The sequence below is a fragment of the Pelodiscus sinensis genome, chromosome 15 (genome assembly GCF_049634645.1).
Source record: "Pelodiscus sinensis isolate JC-2024 chromosome 15, ASM4963464v1, whole genome shotgun sequence".
Classification (NCBI taxonomy): Eukaryota; Metazoa; Chordata; order Testudines; family Trionychidae; genus Pelodiscus; species Pelodiscus sinensis.
Window position 1 is genome coordinate 38,764,629 of NC_134725.1, and position 18,884 is coordinate 38,783,512.

At 48.8% G+C, this 18,884-nt stretch overlaps 1 protein-coding gene across 5 annotated transcripts in view; it reads left to right on the forward strand.

Moving 5' to 3' along the window:
- MYO18B (myosin XVIIIB) overlaps positions 1 to 18,884 on the forward strand; it is a 243,277-nt gene that overhangs the window by 106,893 nt on the left and 117,500 nt on the right. For all 5 annotated transcript variants that reach the window (XM_075898877.1, XM_075898880.1, XM_075898881.1 and 2 more), the window contains 7 exons: positions 3,553 to 3,618; positions 5,640 to 5,768; positions 6,844 to 6,987; positions 8,587 to 8,676; positions 14,098 to 14,217; positions 14,965 to 15,073; positions 16,016 to 16,140. In XM_075898877.1, the coding sequence (XP_075754992.1) occupies positions 3,553 to 3,618; positions 5,640 to 5,768; positions 6,844 to 6,987; positions 8,587 to 8,676; positions 14,098 to 14,217; positions 14,965 to 15,073; positions 16,016 to 16,140 (783 nt within the window). The remainder of the gene's footprint in view (positions 1 to 3,552; positions 3,619 to 5,639; positions 5,769 to 6,843; positions 6,988 to 8,586; positions 8,677 to 14,097; positions 14,218 to 14,964; positions 15,074 to 16,015; positions 16,141 to 18,884) is intronic.

Consider the following 18,884-nt stretch of genomic DNA (forward strand, 5'->3'; position numbering starts at 1 on the left):
GTTTTGCTGGAGGTTTTATAGTAAAAGCTCCCTCAGGTCTGTGCTTTCAAGCAGCCCTTCTTTTAGATCAGTGGTCCCCAACGTGATGCCTGCAGGTGCCATGGCCCCTCCGGGGCATTTACATGTGCCCACCAAGTGCTCGGGGTCTCCCCCGGGCGCGCGGTGCATGCGCAGTGCCGGTACCGAGCGCATGGATGGCCCCGCTGGCCCCAGACGCACGGTGCATGTGGTGCACCAGCCCCGGGTGCGAGGTGCATGGGCGGCCCTGGCCCTGGGCATGCGGTGAATGGACGGCCCTGAGCCCGGATGCATGGCGCATGGGGAGCGCCAGCTCCGGGTGCACGGCGAATTGGCGGCCACAGATGCACAGCGCATGGGGTTACTGCCCCTGGGTACGTGCTGCATGCATTGTCCCGCCCCTAGGCGCACGGCAGCGCCAAAAGGTTGGGGACCACTGTTTTAGATCATGTTCATCCTCATCAGGACAGGCATAATGTGTTTTGGCCCTTTGTTTTCTCACCAGTTTATCCTGAACCAAAGAGCACAGCATCCAAGCTCTGCGCTTCTGATAATATACAAACATGGATATTAAGGAGAGATGATCAGATCTCCTCCTTTTGTGGGATTTGTGATAATTGGGGCCAGGGAGCAGTTTCCGCAAGACTACCTGCAGCTCCTCCTAAGAGTGTAGGTTTTTGGTAAAGAAAGAGAGACAAGTGTCCTTGAAGTTGTCTTCTAAAGATAGTAATTAAAAGCTGCCAGTCTATCCTCTGAATGTCGTCCCCTGCTTTCTCTCTGAAGAACATGTCTCATGTTACAATTGCCAGCATGCCAGGGAGCCTTTTTATGCTGCAAAAAGTGACAAAAACCTGGAGACACCTTTTAAGATGGTGCCGATCTCGCGGCCTCCTCTGACCTTTCCTTTTAGCAGCACCTTTCTGGCTTTGGTTTTTCTGCTGTCCATGAACTGGAAGTGGAATCAATTATTGTTTATTGACAAAGGAACTTGGAGGCTTGATCCAGGAAGGTCCATCTACAGTAGCTCTATGTGAACCGGCATGGTGGGGGGACTTTTTAGGGAACATGCATCTGGGAAGGGTTTCTGATTAACGAAGAACTAAGTAATCAGCTATATCCCTCAGGGCCTGACTGCATACCACAGAAGACAATACAGAAATGGTAGCTTGTGGGGGCCTTGTTAATGGGATGTTTGCAGAACTCGTGAGACACGTGAGCACGACCTTACCGGATCCAAATTACATTTTCACAACCAAGTTCCAAACCACTGGAGATTCCTGGCTTGAGGTTTTGTTGCAAACCCAAATCAAAGGCAGGGTTTGTTAAAATGAGTTGGAGCAAACTTGGCTTTGTTTAGTATAAGTAGCCACAAAGTCATTAGAAGTCACTGGGAGCCCAGGTTGCTCCTCAGAGATGAAAATTAAATCCTAAAGGCCGTGCCTCATTTGCATATCGCTGTGCCTCATTTGCATATCTAATAAGCTGCCATTTTGCACATAGGGCTTTTGTGCAAGAAGGAGCAGTCTACACTGCACCTTCTTGCGTAAAACCTCCCTCTTCCACAAGAGCAATTCTACTGCTTACTTTCAGGGAGAACAGCTCTTTCACAAGAGGGGTTTTTTGTGCACGGACTGCTCCTTGTGCAAAAGCTCCTTGCGCAAAAATGGCGGCTCATTAGGTATTTGAATATCTTCTTGCACAAGAATGCTCAATGTAGACATAGCCTTTGAGCATTCTGCACTGAGGTTTGGGAATTTTTTTTAACTCCAAACTTAATGGAAAAGGAGGGCATGGGAAGTTTTTCCTGAAATCTCATAAACCCAGCCCATTAAGCTCTGCATGACATTCATTTCTATACATTTCATCTGTAACAAGACACAGTCTTCTCTTTGGCAAGGCTAGCTTAGATTTGTAAAAATTCTCCATATGTATGATTTTGATAGGAGAAGCTCTAAACCTCGTAAGTTTGGTTATTCCCTTCTAAACTCTGCTCCTTATGATTGAACAGACATGGGGAGTAAAAATCTCTAAAATCAAACTGTTTACTTTTTACTTGGACAGGGACATATGTGTTTGGTGCATTATCCTGCAGCGGCACAGCTCTGATTGGTAGTAACAGCATGATTGTGATTCCATGCAGAGCCATAGCTGAAAGGGAATGACAAAGCAAAGGGACATGTGCCTTCTGCATGGAGCACTGGGATCCTTTCTGCTTGCATTGCTTTGGGAACATTTCTATCAAACATTTCATAAGTCTGTGAAGTCAAAGCCAAATGGGGGTGAGAGGATGAAATCCATCTGCTAAGTCGCTGTGAGGCATTTATCTCCCTCCTCCCCCCCCCCAAAGAAATAGCAATTATTTTTCTGACAGGTTCAGTTTTAAAATTAAAGCTTGATTAAAATACACCCTTACCAGAGACCTAAGGAAGAATTCCTGTGTGAATATTTGCATGGTGGGGATGGGGCGCTTCTAAGACAAGGGTGGGCAATAATTGTTGAAGGGGAGGCACTTCACACATTTTTTAAGTGGTCCCAGAAGAGGTGGGGCCTTGGGATGAGGGGGTAGGGCCAGGACACTTCCTGTGCTCCCCCACCCACAGTCCCTGATTGGCCCGGGGACACAGAAGCACGTGAAGTCGTTGCCCCCCGCTCCCCAGTGCCTAGAGAGAATCGCCAGCTGTTCTGAACAGCTGGCAGTTCACTTTGGGCCTCTTGCAGGACAGACGGAGGTTTTGCATACTCCCCCGTCCCCAGGTCTCAATTGGCCTCCATCAGCCAGATCAAAGGGACAGTTCTGGGTCTTGCTTTCTCTAATGGATGGTTGTGGCACACTTCGATGGGGAACACGCCTCCATTTGCATCTAAGGACGGACCCTGAAGGGCTCTGAGCATCTGCTCTGCCAGAAATCAAAGGCAAAGCACCTGTTCATTGGTGATGAGCAGGTGGGAGTCCATTCTCTTGGGGCAGCCCTCACAGGAGGTAAGCACCCCTAGCTGTGATCAGGAATTGTGGTTTTCCTCCAGCACTTATGCATGACAAGCATGCGCCCGGTACACCAGTGGTTTTTAGATGAGGGGTCGCGCCCCAGCACTGGTCGGTGGAATGCCAGGCTCTGAGGCTCATTGCTGCAGGGTGATCAGGTGAACAGTGGAGGGGGGGCACTAAGGCAGCTTCCTGCCTGTCCTGCGCTTTACCCCAGAAGTGCTGGCAAGCGCACAGGGCTCAGCACATCATCCCTGCCCCAAGCACTAGCTCTGCACTCCCATTGGCTGGGAACCTGCTGCTGGCTGCTTCTGGGGGCAGCCTGGGTTGTGGTGCCAGGAGAGGCAGGAAGCTGTCCTGAGGCCCCCTCCCCCCACACACACCTGCTGCACCGCTGACTGGGAGCTGCTCAAGGTAAGTCCCTCCTGCCCCAGCCCTGACACCCACCAAAGCCGGATCCCCCTTCTGCAGCCCTAAGTTCCCATCCTCAGCCCTACCCAATGCTCAATTAATTAACCAGGCCAGTCCCTCACTGTACTTTTTCTCTACAGGCAATAGAAGAGCTCTTCAAGGTACTTGATCTGGAAAAGAAAAGTGTTGCAGTGGGACGCAGTCAGGTATGTTGTTCACAGTCCTTGCACCATAACAGTGTAAACACCAGGCTTGTGCCCAAGTGCTCTGGAGTGCCAGAACCTATCCTCCACGAACCTAATGTAATGAAAGACCTTTTTCTTGCTTCCATGTTGTAACCCAGCAGCCTAAGTCCTGATGGAAACTCCTAACTCACTCCATCACTTCTGAAAATGGTACCCGAGGTGAATACTATATATCGAGCTATTAAGATCCTACAACAAGGACATTTCCGGATGAATAGTTGCCACAGTAACATATTCAAAGCAAAAGCCAAAGAGAAATTAATTATATATACACTGCTGCCTCTGTCTCTGGGATGCTATAGAGAAAAAGGAATTCATTGAATTATTTTAGGGAGCAGGATAAGTTTCTTTCATCCTGAATACAATAGTTTGATTATCTCTTCTATGAATCCCTCTTATGTGATCAATAATATGACAGCTGCACCAGTTAAATCTTGTTATGTAAGAGTTAGTATTGTCATTTCTCTGAACATTGATTTTGTACTGGACTGTGAAGTTAATACAGCCATTAATGAGACAATCAAACAGGGGTGAAGCAATCTTAGCATTATCTCCAGAAAGCCAGTTTTTTTTTAGAAGTGTTCTTTGATTCCGTTTTGGTTTTTTTAAAAGACAGAATTCAATTCTATTGTAAAACTCACAAGTACAGTTTTATTTTAATAGTGCATTTTTAGCATAAAAAGTGTAGTATGGAGTATTTAAACCATACTGGTCAAAGCACCAAGAGTTTTGCTTGAGTGAGAGAGAGAACAGGATTTCTGAATTTAGCCATCTATTGATCTTTCAAAACACAAATGCATCAGCAAAATCCATATTGTTTGAAGCATGTTTGTAATGAGCTCAGGTACAGTAAATGACACAGTTCCTTTAGGTTCTCCCTGACCTATGTTGGTACATATCTTGCATTGTTACCGCATTGTGCATAAAGTATTGAAAATACATCATACTACAGAGTCCAATGTCTCTCCCTGTAAAGCAGGTATGATCAACGGTCCATGGCCAATGTCTCAACAACATGCAGCTTTGAGGAGGAACAGGCCCTTATGCAGGAATTTCAGGGGTGGTGCTTTTTTTTGTAAATGTGGATCACAAGAGTGTAAATGTGTCCCCCCCCTGAGAAGTGGGGAAATCAGCCCCGGCCTTCCTCTGGCCTGGGCTGCATGTCAAAAGGGCAGTGCACTGCTTCTGCCTTCCCCTGGCCAGCCAGACACCTGCTTACTTGAGGAGCCATGGGGGGTGCTTTTGCACCCTTTGCACTTCCCCCCCTCTCCCTCCCTGTACAGGCCCGAGGAGTTAGGACATGCATCAGTAAAAGAGAGGACAGAGCAGATAGTAGAAATACTGGGCAAATTGCATGTTGAATATAAGGCCCATTAAGGCTGCCAGAGTGGGGAGGGCAGGCTGACTGCCCTATTGACAGTGGTGGAGATGCGATGTCTGGAGAGAGCAAGAACACTATCTTGCCTGGCAGGGTGAGGGTGGGTGTTCATTCTGAGTCGCTAAAAAAACACATCCATCTGGCTGAGGACTTGCTGGGCCCTATGGGGCCATCAGGATGGGAGCACAACTACAGCATGCACAGCTGTGGGGTTCACAGCTGCTCTGTCCCTCCCCACCCGCTTGTGCTGGGGGAACAATGATGGCAGTGCTGTGGCATGGCAGCCCTGGGCAGGGGGGTGCTCTGCCTTTTCAGCAGAGTGTGATTGAGGGTGGACAGGGAGAGGGAAACTCTGCCTCTCCTCAGTATATGGACCATTAAGAGTTACAGAGGTAGGGCCACTGTCTGGGTTCATGCATATGGGACTCCTGAAGATCTCAGAGCAAGGAGGGTAGGCAGGGTCAGAAGCCAGAAAAAGGCTGTTGGTTTTATCCAGACTAGTCATAGGTCACGGTTAAAAGAGCAGCTCTTATTTCCTTCTGGGTAAATGCTAGCGAGAGGTCACACTGCTGGCAGTGAACAGTTTCCATCCATATCCCCCCAGGTTTTCCTGAAACCCGGCGTCATCTCTAGGCTGGAGAAGCAGCGGGAGAAGTTGATATCCCAGAACATGATTCTGATCCAGGCAGCTTGCAAGGGCTTCCTCTCCCGCCAGAAATTCAAGAGATTAAAGGTAACCACCATCCTGGGCTCATTTGGCTCCACGAGGCGTCAGAGGAGAACCCACCTGGGCTGACGGTCACCCAGAGCTCTGCTGCTGCTACTAGGGCTGGGCATTCCTGAATTGCCCCATGTTCTCCAGGGCAGGAGACAGAGCTCATTTCTTCTGGCAGGACATGGTCCATAAGTCTGGAAAAGCTTGAAATGAGCATATTGAATAGGAGATGGAACAAAAGTTGTCTGATAAGCATGGGCTATATCATAAAATCATAGGCTACTACAACTGGAAGGGACCCTGAGATGTGATCAAGTCCAGTCCCCTGCCCTCACAGCAAGACCAAGCACGAATATTCACTCTAATGATTTCCATTGTGTGTGGAATAAATTTTGTTCTGTGCATCAAGGCATATGTGATGTGCACCACCAATAGAAACACATGCTGCTGAGTGGGGGCTCTGCTAATCAGAGGGGTGGCATTGGAATCTCTCCTGGGTGGCCGCACAAGCACATAGCTTACAGGGAACAGTGCCAAGCACCACCATCCATCATTGAACAGCACCATAAGCAGCCCCGGTGAAACAGGTGGGGTAGCTCATGGCAGAAGGTACTGCTTAGTGACTAGAAGTATCCCAGGCTGGCCCCTGTATTTCACCATTAATAACAGCCTCTCTCCAGGCATGCACACACAGACACACAGCTCACTGCATGTCAAAAGTTTGCAGAGTTCATTTTTAATGTGCACATTCTAATTTTCAAGTGAACTCTTGTCAAGCCAACTGAAACAGAACTGAGCAATTAGTCACACAGCCAGTCAAAGCACAGCTCCAGGTCATGTGTATTGACTTTCTGAAGTCATGTGACGCAGGCCTGTGCAGCTGCGGGAAGGAACAATCCATTCCTGAAACCACAGATTGATGTTTATTGGTAACATCTTTCATAGCTTCAGCACCTGGCTCCTCAAGCAGCACATGCCTGTGCCCTGTTTCAGTTTGGGTGAAGCTCTCCATTTTCACACATGCTGGGGATTCTTGCTTCAGTCTGACCTGCTTGCTGAAAGCGTGCCATGGTTTCTGATGCTCTGATTTCAGATTCAGCGCATAGCTGTCCGGTGCATCCAGAGGAATCTGGCAGCGTTTCAAGTGGTGAAGGACTGGCCATGGTGGCAACTGATGAGCTGGGTTCGGCCCTTGCTTAGTGTGAACTTAGTGGAAGACCAGCTCCGAGTCAAAGATGTACGTAGCAGCAGAGCACAGACACTGAACAGAGTGCTCGGCATGCCAGTCAGGCAGGAAGCACCTTTTACTGCTGGTAGAAAGACACATTCTTTCCTGCCCAGTATTTAAGTCCTGTTCCCAGCTCTGCATTGTGTGAGACGCTGGGCAGTGTGTTTTCAGCGTACCCGAGAAGTGAAGGTACAGAAAGAGAAATGAGGCTTTTCAGGCACATGTGGGGAAAGTGGGTATCTCCATCCTAGAACAAAACAGGTGACAAGTTGGTTAATTAAATTCAAGCCCATTACAAAGGCAAAACCAGCTGTTTGGGGTGCAAATAGAGACACAGCACCCAGCTCTGGTTCTGGGGAAGAGGCCCTTTCCGGCTTTGCTTTAGACATGGCCCCATCACTGGGACGTGGGATGGTCCAGATATGATGTTCCCAGTCAGGTCCCTCGTCAACATCAAAATGGAAAAGTGGGAAGCAGTCCCCATCTTACCTGGAGAAGGGCTAATTAAAGAGGGGGTCTTTCTCCCAGGCCCCATTCATGGAGGCCCTTTTCCAGGAGCCCTAAACGGGCCAGCACAAATCCCAGAGTCCATAGCTTTCCTGCCCCCTGCCCATGCTCATTCCAGCTCCAATGAGGAACCATTGAAATATTGACAGACCACATAGGACTAGGGAGGGACCGTGTACAGCAGCTGATTTTTGGCTGCTAAATACTGGGCTCCACAGTGCTGACAAGGGTGAGCAGGCCACATTCACTCCTGATGTAACTGTATCAGCTCTCCGATGGTCCAATCACAGCTCCATTTGGGCCAGTGAGTCTATTTCAGCTGGCACTCCCTGCCTAGGTAAAACCAGCTTCCAAGCTTTCTCCCAGTTTGTGGTTTTTGCTAAGTCCTCAGCATCTCTTCCTTGTCTTTGGTGGTTCATGGGCTTTCACTAGAGATGGGTGATCTGGGTCAGATCAAATGAAAACTGACCCAAGCCTTTACGTAGCCCTCAAAATTTGTTTGAGGCCTGGCTGCCCTCTGCTTTCTGCCTTTAATCCACATCTCTGCACACTCTGGTTCTAATGGAAGAAGTTAAAAAACATGGAGTGGTCCTGCAGCACCTTAGAGACGAACAAAACATGTTGATGGAATCACGAGCTTCTGTGGGAACAACCCACTTCTTCAGATCAAACAGGCAGATTTGGCAAGGCAAAGCTCTTCTTGCAATACTGTTACCCTGCTTGGTGAGACGAAATGCTAGCAATCTCACAAGTGTGTGTGTCTGTGCAGCTGTGCCTGCCCAGTATCTGGCCAAGGTTTTAAGAATATTTATTTGATAAGCTGCATTCAGGCACTTGGACGCTCAACCATAGCTTTTAAGGTTTGCTACTTTCTAATTAAATGTGTGCAGTGCATACACCAAAGCTGATGTTCCCTCCATTTAAATTAATGTCAGGAACCACATTCCAAGCAATTAACAGTGATCAGCCCTTAAACTCACCCGGTAAATTTTCTTAATAAGGCAATTATGTCACTCCCACTTACTTTTAACAAAAAAGCTAGATTTATAAATAAACAAAGGAGGCTTGAACTCTAAGCATGTGTTTGGCAATTTTATTTAGGAAGAGCTCACAGCGCTAAGAAGAAAGCTAGAAAAATCAGAGCAGTCCTGCAGTGAACTTCGGCAGAACACAGACGTACTGGAAAGCAAGGTAAATGCTGATAAAGTCTCTCGCTGTGCCTCTTTCCGGTATGGTTTGAGTAGATCACACTTACAAAAGGTGTGGCCCAAAAGACTAACGTTAAGTGATCATGGCTGTATGAGGAGTCAGCCAAGCCTGATACCTGCTGGCATATTGAGTCAGGTCTGGGCTCCTGCTACTTGGCTCCCTGTCATTCCCTTGCTGATTGTTTAGTGAAAATGCTGGGTTGCCTGTTCGCATCCATCTTCTTGCTTCTGCACTCCTCTCCAGCCCCACTGGGAACTGAGAGAGCTGGGTGCTGAAACCATTAATGCCGAAATGTAAATGTGGGTTAACAACCCTTGAAGAGCTGATTTTGCATTTAATCTACCAAGAAAATTACCCACTGATTAATTTTATCAGGTCAAAGGCATGAAATAGGGCACTTTGGCACTCTCTCTGTCTCTGTCTCTCTCTTTCTCTGGAAAGCCGGCAGCGTCTGCTATTCTCCAGGAGGTGGTGAGGAAGGGAATTTTCTCTCCTAGCGGATGGAAGAATTGTGTGCTGCCTGCCATTATTTTGGCTGCTGAGCAATTTCAAGGGCCCCCTGATATTTTTAGGTACTGGGACTAGTGCCAGCTGGCAGACTGTGGGATTCTTAGGATATTACTCCAAGTAACTAGCAGATAACTCTAGCTCATGTAGGAGGGACAGGCCAGGTGCGGTTGGGGCCCCAGGGACCAACCAAATGAGCGTGACACGTGTTAATGGAGTTCTCTGGGCATACAGCTCATCGGACCAATATCTCAAAAACAGGTTCACCATGGGCACTCTGATGTCCTTTTAATAAACACCATCACACGTTTCCATCTCAGCACTGAATGCTTTGTTCCCATTTCCTCTCTTGCCTGCTCAATGAGTGCAAACTTTCTGGCTCCTGGTCCCCATCTCTCCTCCTGCTTTGCAACTTCACTGGTTAACTGTCGGGGCAGAATAACAACTCTTCACCCAAAGTACAGAAGAGCGAGTAGCCGCTTTACCCCGTGCAGTCCAGGCTCACCCAAGACACTGGGACCTAGAGTGCTGGAAACAAACTGCCCGGTTGTAGCCCTTTCTCCTGACAAGCATGATAATGAGACTAGAAATTATATCCCAGTCATAGATTCCTAGGGCTGGCAGAGACCTCAGGAGTTATCAAGTCCAGCCCCCTGCCCCAAGCAGGACCAATCCCAACTAAATCAAGCCAGCCAGGACTGTGTCAAGCTGGGAATTAAAAACCTCTAGGGATGGAGATTCCACCCCCTCCCTAGGGAACCCATCCCAGTGCTTCACCACCCGCCTAGTGAAATAGTTTTTCCTAATATCCAACCTGGACCTCTCCCACCACAACTTGAGACCATTGCTCCTTGTTCTGCATCTGTCACTACTGAGAACAGCCTCTCTCCATCCTCTTTGGAACCTCCCTTCAGGGAATTGAAGGCTGCTAACAAATCCCCCCTCACTCTTCTCTTCTGCAGACTAAACAAGCCCATATCTCTCAGCCTCTCCTCATAGGTCATGCGCTCCAGCCCCCTCATCATTTTGGTTGCCCCCTGCTGGACCCTCTCCAATGCGTCCACATCCTTTTTGTAGTGGGGGGTCCAGAACTGGATGCAATACTCCAGATGTGGCCTCACCAGAGCCGAATAAAGGGGAATAGTCACTTCTCTAGATCTGCTGGCAATGCTCCTCTTAATGCACCTTAATATGCCATTAGCCTTCTTGGCTACAACAGCACACTGTTGACTCATATCCAGCTTCTCATCCACTGTAACCCCCAGGCCCTTTTGTGCAGAACTACTACTTAGCCATTCAGTCCCCAGACAGTTGTCTGACTTAAATGTCACACCTTCCCCTTTCACTCTCCAGACTGCACTCGCAGGGCTGGAGGAGTGTGTACAGTGGGGCATACTGAGAGCCACTGACCCCAACTGCCCACTCTGTATAGAATGGCAACTGCTTTGAGCCAGGGTGTGCAGCTGCCTCCCTAGTCTCAGGGCCTCCATCTGCAGATACCAGAAGTAGCTTAGTTTCGTGGAACAAATGGCTACCAGTCTGTGGGCACGGAGTGTGTTCCTGCTGTGTTCAGTGGGAGAGGCATGGAAGCAAATATCAGCATTCGGGAAACAGCAGCTCAGGGCAGAACTGTTCTGCTTCAGAGAGAACAGGCTGGGGGGATGTACTCTGGACAAAGAGGGCCGGGCTTGGGCAGAGTGTAGGAGCATGTCGAGTGAGAGGAACAAACACCTTGCCTGTGCCAGTCGCCCGGTCTCAGAGCTTCCTAGCTATAGATTCTGCCACAGGCTGAATTCACTCCCCCAAGCCACGGTTGTTTGGCTGCTGTAGTGAACTGCTGGAGCTGGATGTCCAGCCCTCCTGTACAATGCCTTAAAAGCTTCTCCATGAGGCTGTCAGGTGGGGAGAGGAAGCAGTTGTACGCTTGGGTGTTTCTGTCTTTTGTTCTAATTTGCTGGACACTTTTTAAGAGTCAGAGATCTGTTTGGAGCTTCTGCCTCTAGCCCTGCCAGCCAGCAGGGTCTGACTCCTGGGCCGGCTCCTGGTCAGTCAGACACTGCAGGAAGGGGAAATGACATGTTCAGTGAATGTCTTATTCCTGGAGCCACATGCTGATTATTTCAACTAGAATTTAACACTGGAATCGTTGGTGCAGTGTGGAAACCTGACTAACCCTAATTGCAGCACCCTGAAGAGGGGGCGGTGCTTTCACAAGGTGCAAATTGTAGTCACAGGGCGCAACTCAAGGGGGAGGGGGCATTTGCAGTTGGAGCTGGTGAGCCCCATAACTGCTCTATATGAGGCCTGTCTGGCTGTATCCCAAAGCCTAGCTGGGGTATAACCAGACCACAGTGTACACCAGCCTGTCCACCTCCTCCTGGCAATATTCCTGGCATACCCTGTTGCAGAGGAAAAGGCCCTGCATAAGAGTCAGCTCTATTCAGCAGGGGAGCAAAATCTGGGAGAAACCCTGGTTCCACCAACATCAACTGGAGTTTGACCATTGGCTTCCATGGCTCGAGGGTTTCATCCTGGTTCCTAATAGCTGCAATGGGGCTGAGGGTTGAGGCCATGGAGTATGAGAGCATTTGGAGGTGCATGCACATAAATGACTGTAATGAACGGTATTGCCAATGCTCAGAGGATGCATCAGTATGCTGGGAATTTGGCCAGGCAGATCATTAGTGTTCGCTTGGGAGATGACAGCGTTTTCATGGGAGCCACAAAGAACGAGTGAGCTCTCTCTCGGGGGATGTTTCTCATTTTTATTTGCCCAGATCCCCACTGCCCCCTAGGAACAGGCTAAAGGTTTGGTTTGGAGGCCTACACAATGTGGCTGTGTAATTACCTTGCAGTGTAATTATCATGTTAGTGAATTAATTGCTCCATTGTTTGACACCTTGTGCTCTGCTCTCCATCTGTGCCTGGATGTGAAACACAGCCACTAGGAGCAACGCAGAGGAGGCTCAGACCTGAACCTTGGCCAACACTTTCCCTTCCTTCTCTACGCTCCTAGTGAACAACAGCCAAGTGCATTCCATTCTGGAAAATCCTTTCTGTTCCTTCCCCTTTCCCCTTTTGTGGAGAATTAGATCGTTGATCCCAACCATCTGCACTGTGTTGATTTAATCATTAATAGCTTGTGGGAATGATCATGGGCACATGTACACACGCACAAACCAACGCGCACACAAAAGATGTGGAACTAACAGGCCACATGCCAATCACCCACTCATTAAGCCAACACACTGCTTGTATGTCGTAGCCTTTGTGCCTGCTTTTTTCTGTTTTTGCAATCCGTTAAGTTCTTCTTCTGCCTCCATAGGGCCGTACACATTTTAGAGATTGTTCTCATATAAATAAGTAATTGCACACATAAGCCTATGTGAAAGGAAATTAGTTAAGGTAGCTAGTTTCTAGGTTTAAAAACAAACTAAAAAAACCCAGAGATTCCACCAGCTGGCACCCACATGAGTCATCAGCTGGGTATGAATCTTTAGTTCCACCCTAGAGATCTCTGCCATTTGAACTAACAATATACATGTTAGCAGTAGTAAGTTGTCATCCTCTCTGTAGGGGATGGGGTGTTTTGCCAGTGGGTTTCACAGATATTTGCCGATACGAGAGGAATGGTGAAACTCTGGGATCTTGGATGCAGGCTTTGAAAGGGTATGTTCCAGAAGACAAAGACTCTATGATTTTCCACCAACATTGATCCTTCTGCTCTATCCCCTCCAACAAGTCCCTTTCCAATCTTTTCTTCATCCCTTGCCAAGCATACCAATCCTTTCCTAGTTCTCCCTCCAGTCACAGATCTATCTCTTTTCACCCGCTCCTACTGTGTCCACAGGAATAGCCAAAGCCACAATCCTGACAGAAAACCACCCCCAGGCCAAATTTCACATGACAGCTCCAAAGCATGGGGCTGTTAGAGCATCTCAGAGAGAGTTGCCAGATTTATTTTTTTGTAATGGGCAAACATATTTTCCCCAGTTTTGTTCTTGTTAATGGCTGTGCTGTGCCGGCTGAAGTTTTCCAGTATAATTCAGCCCAAGGCAGCCACATGGGCATAGAAAATTTCAGCTCAAATGGTTGTAGTTTGGCAAAGTTCCAAGCAATGGAAAGCAGGATCTGATAATAGGAACATTAAAATAGGCTGTTACCTGACCCACCTGTAACAATCATTGTATGTAAATAAAATACTGTCTGCACAACAACTAACTGGGGAAATGAAAGGAGCTAAGAACAGGAGCCAAGGCAGTAAAGTACAGGTTGAACTAACGGGGCTAGACGCAGTGGGTTTGTATGGGTGTATGGGAGGATAGATTCTGAATGCTTAGTGAGTCTTTCAGGACAGGAAAAAGTGGGAAAATAACCCATTACAGACAGCAGAGCTCTGAACATGAGCAAATTAAAAAGGCAGCAGGTGGTTCAGCAAACATACACATGAGTATTACTGCAGGGAGCTTCTGCACTCAGACAGTCCAGCTACTGCGCTTTGCAGCTTGTCAGTGCAAGTCAGCCCTTCAAACTCCGCTAGGGTCTGGCCACACTTCCAGAGGAGGCAGCCAGCATGTCTGGAGGAGGGAATGGGATTCAGTCAATACTCTGCGTCACTCCTGTGTGCAGAGAACAAACGTGGCAGCTTCAGAAACCAAGTCAGCTGTTTGCACATCCTCCCCATGTCAGTTCTGCTGCCCCAGTCTCAGGCACCGCTCAGGCTCAGCTGCCCCATGCTACAGACAGAGCTAGTTCCACCGGTTAGTAGCAGGAGAGGGACCAAATGGGACTGGAAGTGGCTCTGGTTCCAATCCGGTCACCCCCCCCGGGCTTCCTATAGCAGTGAGCTGCAGAGTCTGGCCAGGTCAGGCGTCACTTTGTGTTACTCTCCCACAGATCTTAGACCTGACGACTGAGCTCTCGGACGAGCGGTTCAAAGGCGAAGTGGCCTGCCAGGTCCTAGAAGGCGAACGGGCTGAGCGGCTCCGGGGGGCGCGGGAGATAAAAGAACTGCAGGTGAGTGTGAGGCTGGACCAAGGGAGCATGTTTGTGCTTTCCCCAGACAGAGCCACTGGGGGCAGCCCTGCACACACCTCTGGCACCGAGCTGGGAAGCCCCCCTTTCACTTGAACTAGCAGAGCTGTGACTGGCCTGGAACCTAGCATGAGTCTCAACTGTGCACAGAATACATGGCCAACTGGGCCCAAGTCCCCGCTAATGGGGACCCAGGCGCTGGTTTTCAGGGCAAACACAGTACTAGCTATTGTGTACTGGTTGTGAGAAACTCTGGGAAACTTCACTTCTTTGGGCAGCAGCCTGTCAGGGGATGGGTGGCCTCGTGCGAGGAAAGCCTGAGAGTAAGGTGATGTTGGTTTGTCTATATCTCTGCTACTGATTCTTTGGTGCCTTTGCTAAATCACTTCTCCTCTGTGGCTCACACTCCCCACTGTAATGCGGAACCAGCAATTGCCCACTCTGTGAAACACATGCAGAACCTGGAGAGAAGGCACCTGATAGGAGTGCCCATGAGATCACTGTTATTTATTTCAGTTTCCATGCAGACCATACGAGTCCAGCTGCTGGGGCTGGCCTGTCTTGTTTTGGATTAAGCGAGAGCTAGCAGGGAAGTGAGCACGAGTTGGCCCGTGCCTGTTGGGATCACAGCTGGAAGTGGGGCTGGGCATTGGGAAGACAGTCTTGGTTCTGTTTGTGCTCCCAGTTTGCTTGCCGCTGGTTGGCGCTGACCTAACTTCTTCCTTTCAGAGTAAATACGACCAAGTGCGAAAGGAATTTGAGTCAGTGGAAAAGCAGCTGGAGGAAACTCAGCAGCAAATTCAGTTGCGTGAAATTGGGCTACACGGCGCAGCTGGAGGTAGGGAGCATTATTAGGGACAGCGATGTGCTTCACAGCCACACTCAGGCTAGGTGTAAACGCTGCCCCCACATTGAGTTCAGAGGGATGGCTCCTGCTTTCCAGCTCTTCGCTGCCCTGGAGACGCCACTCTCCGGAAATGTCAGGAGGATTTAAACCAGAGGGTTTTGCAGACAGTCACATCACTTGTGACATGGTGAGGGTACAGTTAAGCTGGTTATTGGATGGGAGGGCTTAGCTCCTCTAATTCTGCCTATGGTGCAGAGCACAGTAGAAGAACCTATCTGGACAAAGTGGGATGTCCAAGGACTGAAGATGGTGTAAATGGGTGGGAGGCAAGGGGGTTGTGCTTTATTTCCGCTACTGATGATGCAATTGTGAATGTCAGTGCCCCCCCTGCATGGCATGAGTGCTCCACGGTGCTGCCTGTAAAGTGGGGGGGGGGAGCATTGGGTGTAGAGATGTGAGATTGGTCTCTAGAGTATTCCTACAGCACCATTAAACACCCACAGCTGGCCTGTGTCAGCTGATGGTCTCACGGAGCTCAGACTACAGAGCTGTAAAACTGTGCTGTAGAGGTGAGCTTTGGGATCCCATGACAGGGAAGGGACCCCTTGCCTGGGCTCCAGCCTGAGCCTGAATGTCTGCACCCCAATTTTACAGCCTTGTAGCCCGAGCCTGAGTCAGCTGGCACAGACCAGACGCGGGTGTTTAACTGCAGTATCAACACACCTTCCTCGAGAGACACATTTTCTGTCCGTGACGGGTCAGCACTGTGCAGTGCACCTTCATTGTGCTGGTGTTCACAGTCTGTCTCAGAGGCAGTGCGTCTGGCCTGCTGACTTGTTGACTATGACCCTTCACTCATGTCAAAAGGGCATGAGCCTTCTAAGAGTGCTCGCTGCCTGGGGCCAAGCTGCTACCGGGGCTTTTTGTTTGCAGAAGAGGAGTGGCAGATGCGCTTTGACTGTGCTCAGACGGAAATCACCTTTCTCAGAAAACGCCTTGCGCAGCTTGAAGAGAGGCTGGAGTCTGAACTGAACTCTAGGAAAGAGCTGGAGCACAAGGTAAGGGCTGGGAGGTCAGCACTGTACGTAAGTGGGGAGCTGCACAGGGAGAGCTGGGGAGAGAGAAGGTTAACACCCTGAATAACATGATTTTGAAGAAATCTTTTGTCATGGTAAAACCATCACCACTGCTATCGGGGTGACACAGTCTTTAGAACTTGTTTGCAGAGTTTTGGGGGCAACCACCAGGCCTGTCTAACTCTATGGGGCCGGTTGTGTCAGTAAGGGTGTGTATGGTTGTGCTCTTAGATGTGTCTTTAATAACCTCTCTCCATTCAAGCTCTTGTCACCCGAGAAAAATCATAATCTCTTGGTTAATCTGAGAAAAACAAAAACAAAGCCATATTTTAAAAGTTACATTTGCACAAAAATACATCAGAATTCAACACAGGCAAAATGTGAGAATATGCATAAAAATACACATGTACCTGGGGACACCCCCAGGGCCATCGATTCCCAGTGAGCACAGGTTGTGCTTGGAAAATGTGGCCTCCGTTTTGAAAGATGACGAGTCATTTTAGTTGCCATGTTTTGTGAGTGTTTGTCTTGAAGCACCAGAGAACAGTGGTTCCCACCCTTTTTTATACCATGGACCAGCAAACCCATTCACAAACTTTTGGTGGACTGGTTACATTTTATTTGCATATTCATTGTGGTAATTAATTTTAAGAAGCCGCATGTTATTTTACATCGCATCTGTACACACAATATCTAACGTAACAGATCAGAGTTTGCAGATGTCTATAACACTGAAAAAAATTCACAGAAAGAATTCCCTTCTGGCTGCTGGGTGGGGCAGCCCCTCCCCCAGGGGCAACTAGTGCTTGCAGGAGGGAAGGGGGGGCACAGGGAGGGGCACCCATAGGGGCATAGGAGCATGTGGGGCACCCTATTTAGCAACTGAAATTTTGTCAGGGCATAGGAGCTGGTGACCCCAAGTGCTACCACCAGTGATCTTTGCCCTCCTCTACTCTTGCCCCATGGGGTGGGTGAGCTGCTGTTGTATCTCCCTCATCTCCTTCTGTACAACCCCTGCCCTATGTCTCTCCCTTCCCCAGCCAGGCTGCTCTTGCTTCTACAGCCTGGGCTCCAGAGGCCCAGCAGCAGCTCTCGCCAGGACCCGGGGACCTGGCCTGAAGCCACGCCTCAGAGTCACCCAAGCAGTGGTTGCCAGTCGTTTCCTGTTTCAGGGGCTGAGCCCAGCCCTGGCTCCCAGAACCCCTGCCTGCTGCTGCTGGGTCCTAGTGAGCAACCCACCATGCTGCAGCGCTGCTCCTAGGGACCCTCCCGCCCCTGAGCTCGGGCACTGTCCCCTGCATCAAGGCAACGTCATGCAGAGAAGACAACTCAGCACTGGGCGCAGGGAGAAGTGACAATCCTGGGGAGAGAAGGGGGGGCGTGTTTCTGGGCAGACGGGGTCTTGCTCCAGCGTCCCGCCAATCAATCATAAAAGCTTGGGTGTGGCCTGGCAGTGTGCCGCAGCCCAGCAACCAGTGGTTCATGTCCTGGCACCTGTCCACAGACCAGCGGTTGGGAACCACTGCCTTAGAAGACCCTTAATTTCAGCAGGTGGGAGGAAGCCTGTAACATGTCTCAAGCAGAGCACCCCAAAATGGAGTCAATTAAAATCACTGCCTTCTTTTGCCCATCTTGATTTGTGCTGCTTAGGTAGGTGCAGCAAAGAAATGAATCCCTGAATATGGCAGTGCCCAACATCTGAATGAGAAAGATACAGTGATCCTGGCTCATGCAACTGGCGGCCTCTTCCTGCAGCCCTGAGCCATGAGCAAACCTTCCACGTGTCTTTACTATACATCACTCCCTGACGCAGCTCATCTCCACATCTTGTTAGACGCTGGAATGACATTTGAGGTGCTAACTACCTTTAAAAACAAACCTGCACCTTTTTTATATTTGACCAGAGGGTTTTCGTTACCACCTGCCTCACGGACAGATATTTGCTCTCGGAAGAGCTCACAGTGCCACACTGGAGTTTTGAGAACATGATTCTTTCTTTACAGCAGCTTAGAAAACCAGCTGACTTCCCATTAAGAGCAAAATAAAGAAATAAATACCTTCACGGTACATTAAAAAGTTATAATATTGCAGCTAATTCTAAGAAGCAAGGGTAAAAGAAAACAGCCCATTTGCTTTCAGATACTTAGTTCAGAATTACAGGCTTCATTAACTCAACATTTTGCTTATTTAAAGTTATTCTTTAATGACTCCACTTATTCATTCGTGAGTACTCCGGGTTTCTCTCCTTCCCAAGCCCAGTGCAGATCTTTAGCAGAAATGATTTTCCTCTTTAGTGTGTTACAAAGCTCTCTTTTGCATGAAACATGGGATTCGCTGTTCTTAATAGGGTTGCCAGGTGTCCGGTTTTGATCCGGACAGTCCAATATTTGAGCTTTCTGTTTGGGAAACAAATTGAGAAAATAGAAATGAGAAACTAGAAATGTCCAGTATTTTCTAACTAAGATGTAATGTAGATTGTGAGATATGTCAAGTGTGTCCGGAGTTTTTGTTGAAACCATCTGTCTACCCTAGTTATTAAATATTGCAGTTTTTCTAAAACAGACATTAGGAGATTGGGTTGAACTGGCATTTATGCCATCCTGAACCCATCCTGAAAGCCACACAGAGCAGCAAGGGTCAAATCATTCTGAATCACTGCTGTGTGAAAATGGACCTTAGTACAGTGGAATGTTAGCACAAGGCCTAGCACCACATAAGTCTCACTT